The following is a 7,635-nucleotide window of genomic DNA, read 5'->3' as shown; positions in this document are numbered from 1 at the left end:
AGCAGCATATCAGCTGCTCATCTCATCAAAGACAACATCCCTGCTTACCCTCAACTCACGTGTAGCAGGGTTATAACACCTGTATCCCTTTTGCTCAAGGGAATATCCAATAAACACACATTTTTCAGCTTTCGAATCCAGCTTAGTTCTCAGCTCATCTGGCACATGCACATATGCAATGCATCCATAAACTTTCAGATGAGACAAATCTGGTTTTCTGCCAGTAAACCTCTCCTCTGGAGTTACATCATGTATGGCTGCAGTTGGAGTCCTGTTCATGATGTATACTGCTGTAGAAACAGCCTCAGCCCAATAGCAATGCGGTATATTCTTCTCTTCCATCAATGCTCGCGCAATCTCTGCAATGTGCCTGTTTTTCCGCTCAGCAACTCCATTTTGCTGCGGAGTGTATCTGCATGTAAACTATCTCCGAATACCATTCTTCTTCAAATATTCAGAGAACTCATTGGAGAAGTACTCTCCCCCTCCATCTGACCTTAGGCACTTGACATATTTCCCTGTTTGCTTTTCAACCAAAACTCTGAAATTCTGAAAGTGAGTGAACACCTCACTCTTCTCCTTCATGAAATATACCCACACTTTCCTTGTGTGGTCATCAATGAAAGTCACATAATACCTGCAGCCTCCCATAGATATGGTCTTCGTAGGACCCCATACATCTGAATGCACAACATCTAGTGCATTTCTGCTCACGTATCTGTTACGTGGAAACACATGCTTTGTTTGCTTCCCAAATTGGCATGCTTCACATATTTTCTGCATACCTTCCACTTTAAATTTTGGCAGCCCTGTCACAATTCCTTTTGTCTGCATAGACTTCAATCTCTGCACATTTACATGTCCAATTCTTTTATGCCATATGTCTGTGTCTGCAACAACTCCTGAACCATTTGCAAACATCGCAGCACTCATTTCAAGCATGTCTACATTCAACGTAAACATTTTGCCCACTCTGTTGCCTTTTGCAAACAACCTGCACTTGTCTTTGAAATCTTCAACATAACACCCATCAGGGTTAAACCGAACCTGCAACCCCTGCTCAATCATCTAGCCAACTGAAACCAGATTCTTTGTTATGTTCGGTACATGAAGTACATCTGCAAGGGACTTCACTTTGCCATCCTGCATAGACAGTGGCACATCTCCAATGTGGACAATTGGATGAGCAGTGTCATCCCCTGTTTCCACAAAACCTGGTCTTTCCGGGTTTTTTATCTCCTTGAACCACTCCCCATGACTCGTCATGTGGTTCGAAGCGCCTGAATCCACATACCATACATTATCTTTTTGTGCTGCATCAACATTTTCAGACATGGCATTCACAACATGCTGCATAACAAACAACCTTTCATTATCCTCATTATTTCTGCTTGAGGATGCATAGTTGTTTTGCTGCACTTTCCCATTTTGCATGTCAGCCTGCTTCTTATAACATTCTGACTGCACATGTCCAAGCTTACCACAATAATAGCATTCACGTGCATCATTATATTGCCTTTGCCAATTTCCACGGCCTCTTTGACTCCCCCTGCCTCTGAATTTGCCTCTTCCACCTGCGTGTTGTTGTTGTTGTTGATTCTGGGACTGTTGTTGTTGCTGCTGCTGCTGGCCATAATTCTGATTACCTTTTCGGCCACCTCCTTGACCGCGTCCACAGCCTCCTCTACCTCGTCCTCTTCTTGAACTCGTGTAGAAAGCCTGTTGCTCTAAACAATTTTTGCTTTGTGAAGACTGTTGGTCTTCACCCAAGTTCTTCTCTTCGATAATCAGCATAGACACCAAATCTGTAAAGTTGGGAATGTTTTCCCGAGTCTGAATAGACGTCTTGAATGCCTTGTATTGTGGCCCGAGACCACGTAGACAGACTTCCACCTTATCATCATCATCTACTGACACACCAATAGATGCAAGGGATTCCACAATACCCTTTATCTTCAACGCATAGTCATTCACAGACATGCTCTTTTTCTCCACAGTATGTTCATTTTTCAACTGTATCTTACGTGCCTTGGTATTTGTTTCATAAAGCTTTACCAAGGTGTCCCACGCCTCCTTGGGGGACTTGGCATCTTGAATGTGCCCAATCATGGTGTCCTGTATACTAATGGAAAGCCAATACATAACCTTCCTGGCTCCTTGGTTCTAGTCTTTAAACTCTTTCACATCTGCAGCAGTCGGATTTATATCCGGTATCTCTGGTGCCTCTTCATGCTCACCTTCTATGTAGTCCCAATAGCCTTTTCCCATCAGGAAATTTGTTAACCTGAACCTCCAAGCATGGAAGTTATTCTTATCCAGCTTCTTAGCCACAATCTGTGTTATGCCATCATTAGACATCTTGCCAAACACACAATTTTACCAGAAACTGCACTCTGGTTTTTTTTTTGCACAACTGCTGTATTTTCTGCACAACGGTACTGAAGTCCACTCAAATGTCACAACCAGTGACCTCAATGTGCATACATACACCCAATGGCAACTGTAGACCTCTTTGCAACACCCACAGTGTCTGCACAGTCAATCTGTCTTCCTGCAGTACTTAAAACAGAGTTCTGCAGAGAATCGATGACTTACCCGCAGTGCTCGAAATCGCCTGCTTTCTGAAAAACGGAGGTCCAGACGCGCCCGAAACGCGTTTTCGGTCCGAAAATTCAGCCCGAAAGTCCGAAGGACTGTATAGTTGCCCTATAGCTTTACTCTCGCGAAGAAAGCTCCTCAATCAGAGATCGTTTGCCAGTGCCTCCCGTAGAGCTCCCGACAAGGGTGTAGTCACCAACACAATAGGGAAGAGTAGTTGAAGCTCTTACCCTCGTACCGCTTCCTGTGGTTCTCTTGCTTGCAGCTCAGCCCTTAGCATGAACCAGGCTCTGATACCATGAAAAGATGCAGGGGGGAAGAGAGCTTGAGCTCTTGCAAGCACACACACACTCACAAAACCCTAATAGAGAACACACAAGGTGAGAGGCTGAAAATCTTCTTCTTCTCTACTCAACACTCAACACACCATATACAAGAATAAGAGTACACATAATATGAAAGGTACTCAACCAATACATACACGGGTTCTCTATAGTGTGAACCCGACTAAATGAGCTGGCGCTATAACTATGCCAGTCTCAAGAATGGCTGTCACACAGCCTGTCATCCAACTGGCCGCATATCTCCCATGATCTCACCAACCATGCCAATGGTGTAAGTGTGGGGCCTATCCCCCAGGCGGGTCATCAGTGGCCACCACCTCACTAGACGAGCTCGATATCTCAACACCCAGGGGGGTGATGACATCTTGTATTACCACATTTGACCACCTTGAGTAGCATGTTTCACTAAGGGGAAGTGATGGATCTTTTTTAATTCACATCCAACCATCATGGATCTTTTGTAATTCACATCCAACCACCTTGCAATAGCCTATACATCATGGCACCAAGAAGGGGTGTTGAAATTCGTGGTGCCATTGAGGGTAAGGTATAAGTAGAGGACCATGATCAAGAGCATGCAACCACATCACACTTGGACATTATCCCACATGAGCATATTTATAAGTGGTGTACGCTTCTCATATAAAAAGGGTCATTTTCAAGCAATGAACACAAGCAGCTCTGAAGCCTCTCTATGAGTACAAGTTTCCATCTTGCAATTTAATTATGCTTGAGTTAAGCTTGAGTTAAGATTGATTAAGTCATTAGGAGTTTTATTATATTGCTAATTAGACTATACACCCATCATAGGATTAGTTTTTCTTAATCACAACGATTAGGATTGAGCACACCATAGCTATGCATGCTTGAGGATTCATGTCCAATCTTTTGACATTCAAAACCCCTCTTGGTGCTTCCTTGACAACATCGCCTACAGATGGATAATTAAGCACCTATACGAGCGGTGAAAAATCAGTAACTATGGGAGGATCTTGGACCTACTAAGGCTAGTCGACAAAAAAAAGTGATGCTAGAAATACTATACTTTGGTAAAGAGCTACCATGTTATATGGATCTTCAACAAATAGCTGATGGTAGAAAGAGTTTACTTTGGTGAAAAGCTACTATGTATTATGAATATTTTTAACAACATATTTTGTTAAGCTTTACTTAAAGAAAAAAATGTTTGTCTTGTCTCCTTGACTTTTGAATATTCTAACTTTCTTAAATTATCATTTCCACCCAAATGGTTAATTACTTTCATCTTCTTCATTCATTTTATTGCCACTTTCTATTAAATGAGAAACTATCATACCTTGATGATTCTTCATATGAGAAGTGTGTTTATACTTCCATCTTCTTCATGTTAGTAGGTGACTTTATTGGAGACAATCTTACTGACTTTAGGACTTCTAAATTTGAATTTGAGGATAAACTAAATGAAATGTAAGAACAATCTACATTATAATCGATGTCACTATCGAATCTAAGGATACATCTCAATAAAAAATAAGAACAATCCGAAACTGAGGATAAATCTAAATAAAATGTAAGAACAATCTGAGTCTAAAGATAGATGTAAATAAAATAATCTACATTAGAATGGGTGTCACTCTACTACATTCCATTTTCTTTGCTATTTTTGCTTTGCTTTTTTGTGCTATTTTTGTATGCTTTTGTTTTTCTTACATTTCATATATGTATTTCTATTTCTCTCCCCTTGTCTTCATGTGTCTTCTTGTAGGAGACAAGAAAAGCACAATGACATATACAATGCTGATGTACGCCATCTTTTTCCTCTCATCTTTTTCTTGTTCTTGTTCTTGTTTATGTCTTCTTTTTCCTCCCAAATCTTCTTCTTGTCGTTTATGGTGACACCTTTCAAAAAAGAGTGGAGGCTAGGAGAAGAGGGAAGGAAGGCAAAGGGGGAAGGTAGTGGATGGTTGGGAAGGGAGAGTGACAGTGGAAAAGTAAGGATGGAATAAGGAAAGGAGGAGCAGCAACACGGTTGGGGGCCAAAAGGGGAGGAGGTGTGGAGAGTGTGAGACGTTAAATAGAGTAGAAGAATAGAAGATAGGGTGGAGGATGAACGAAAGAAGGGAGGAGGAAATGATAGTAACAATAAATTTTGAGAGGTATGACATCTTCACGACTATGATTTTTCAATTTTATTTTTAAGTGAACATCTATATAACTTCTTCTTCTTCTTCTTTTGCATCTATAAACAAAAAACTTTTCATATGGAACAAATCATCATTGAAAAACTTAATCATAAATATTGGGAAGAGGGTCAAAGGTTCTACCTTTCAAGCAATGACATCTTTACAACTATATTTTTTCAATTTTATTTTTTGAGTTAACATCTATATAACTTTTTACGTCTATAAACAAAAAGCTTTGCTTCATATGCAACGAATCATGATTGAAAAACTTAATTGTATCAAAGGTTCCACCCTTAAAGTGGTGACTTTAAAAATTTGAAAAGATATTTCTTTCTTTATTAATAATTTTTATTCCTCTATTTTGAATTGGATTCCAAAATCCACAAGGAAGTTTTGGTTTGTGTAATTAGTATAGTACTTGAAACCATTACAAATATCCTTTTAAAAAGTGTTAATGAGTTCATCATTGTAGATCAGTATACATTGAATATGACATTTAATGTTGCATAAAACTTCTAATTTTCCTTGACCGTGTATGGCTCCTATGACATACAAATAGGACGCTGGCAGTTTAAATATGTGCTTGCTAATAAATGGCATCATTTGTTCAAGCATGTGCTTGAGTTGGTTTGTCATGATGGATTTCAGTTTGGTTTTGTCCATTTTTGTTCCGAACCCTACCAACATTCTTCTTGAACTCTATCTTCTTTCTTTGCCATTCTTCAAGGGCTGTAAGACAATGAGCACAATTAACAATGCCATGCTTTAGAGTCTCAACAAGATTTATTATAAATCATACGCAATGTGAGGGATGGATGCAAAGAGTTCTCACATGCACGCGCGCGATGGGTAACCCTTTGCCTCTACTGGTTTAGGGGCCTAAACACAATCAGTTCACTAAAACATGATTGTTCATGTAATCAAATCTTGTAACATTCAAAAAGTTCTGCACCTATGATGCATGACCCTCGGTTAAATGGATGTCACATGCCTCATGTCTACTGCAAGGCATGAGTATTTAAATTTCTGTCAATTCCAACAGCCACCCCTTTGTCTTGTCCACCCAGCCTAACCAGCCCACCCCACCATGTGTATGCCTGCATTCAGCATCACCTCTAAGATATCCCAAGTTCAAATCCTCTGCCATCATTCAACTGTGGTCCACTGGTTTGGCTACGACATTAGAAACACTATTTATCCACCATTCAGTAGTATTACAATGAGATGAGAGGACATACAGAACACATGGAAGAAGTGACAGAACAGATGGTTATGAAACTCAAATTATAAACACAGTGTAGGCAAGTCTGGAATGCGTTGGATGACCTATGAAATAAGAGAAAATATCCTTTCGTTTTGTAGAGGATGCGTAAAGAACACACCTTGCTGATTTTTTGTGGCATTAGCCCCTTTTAGCAGCTTCAACCTCTCTGCAAGCTCTGCTGCATACTTCTTCCTCGCGGCAGCTGACCTTGGGTTTCTCATTTCTGCCCTGCTAGACTCTTCTTGAATCTCCTTCACCTATCCAAACCCCCAAAATTGTTGGAGAAACAAAATCAACTCCCAACTATTGGATCGTATGTTATAGTTACAAAACACGAATAACTACAGATAAAGCTCAACTCTCTTGATGAGTTCAACAGGCTCCATGGCGCGGCGAGCCTCCAACGATTCCTGAAGGCGAGCCACTTCTGCGTCTGTTGATTTGGAACCTGGTGCTGCCCCATTGATGCCAATCAGAATGCGAGGAAAGCTGAAAAGTGTCTAATGATAGAATCTGCAAATACATATATGGATGGGATGCATGTAGGAATACATAGAGTCTGCAAGTAAGCATAAATGACCTTGAAGGGGTTAACAGAAAGCATGTAAGTTACATGTGAGTTATGTATGGTGATACATGGACTGTCTGTGATCAAGGTTGTGTCTTACTGACCTTGAGGGCGATGCCATGGGACCGTAGTGGCGGAGAGCGATGAGGATGTGGCTGTGAACAGGGAGTAGAGGATGCAAAAGACGGCAATCACGTTGCAGGCGCACACCACGGCCGTGGCCCTCTTGTAGTACCTCCCTGCGTCGCAGCCCTGTGGAACCATCATAGCGTTTTCTTCTCCCAAACTTTAAAACCTAGCCCTAACCCTAATCAGAAGCAGAAAGCCCTCGGTAGCCATAGCTACACCCCACGCATTTTTGTTTTTTGCACGCCGTGCAAACCAGAAATCATGGACTTTGATCTCTGCAGAAGGCTCTCTCTCGCCATAGATGTAACCGCAAGCGGTAGTGCCATCATCTGCTAGCCCTCTGCCTAATCCCTACCAGCAGAGGGCAACCACTGGGAGAAGAGTATATGGAAAAACCCTACTGCACCCGCAGAAGGCTTGCTGCGGCTGATAATGATGCTGTGCCTATACCTCGCGCTTCAAGAAACTCTGATTTTAGAGGAAGGAGAAGCGTGAACGCCGATGAAGCGAATGTATCCGCCATTGTCGTTTTAGCTAGAGCTTTTGTCAGGTCGCGAGAGAGAGAGAGAG

The 7,635-nt window shown here is 41.4% G+C and overlaps 1 protein-coding gene across 7 annotated transcripts in view; it reads right to left on the bottom strand.

Moving 5' to 3' along the window:
• Window positions 1–5,460: 5,460 nt before the first annotated feature.
• The window catches only part of LOC147638315 (uncharacterized), a 2,176-nt gene continuing 1 nt past the window's right edge, over window positions 5,461–7,635 (bottom strand). Inside the window, exons 1-5 of one of the 7 annotated variants that reach the window (XR_015265440.1) lie at window positions 7,041–7,635; window positions 6,728–6,816; window positions 6,487–6,625; window positions 5,937–6,201; window positions 5,697–5,833 (exon numbers count right to left, since the gene is read on the bottom strand). The exon at window positions 7,041–7,635 is cut by the window's right edge and continues 1 nt beyond it. Coding sequence is in view for 3 of the 7 variants with exons in the window: in XM_086795461.1 (XP_086651587.1) it covers window positions 5,712–5,833; window positions 6,487–6,625; window positions 6,728–6,822; window positions 7,041–7,203 (519 nt within the window). In the remaining 4 variants the exon portion in view is untranslated. Of the gene's footprint in view, window positions 5,834–5,936; window positions 6,295–6,486; window positions 6,626–6,727; window positions 6,823–7,040 lie in introns of those variants that run through there. The other 6 variants (XR_015265439.1, XR_015265443.1, XR_015265438.1 and 3 more) reach the window with 6 other exon arrangements.

Source organism: Cibotium barometz, chromosome 5 (assembly GCF_041138505.1).
Source record: "Cibotium barometz isolate CiBa-2024 chromosome 5, ASM4113850v1, whole genome shotgun sequence".
In the NCBI taxonomy this organism is placed as follows: domain Eukaryota; kingdom Viridiplantae; phylum Streptophyta; class Polypodiopsida; order Cyatheales; family Cibotiaceae; genus Cibotium; species Cibotium barometz.
Note: the sequence above shows the minus strand (reverse complement) of the source record. Positions and strands in the feature narration are given on the sequence as shown.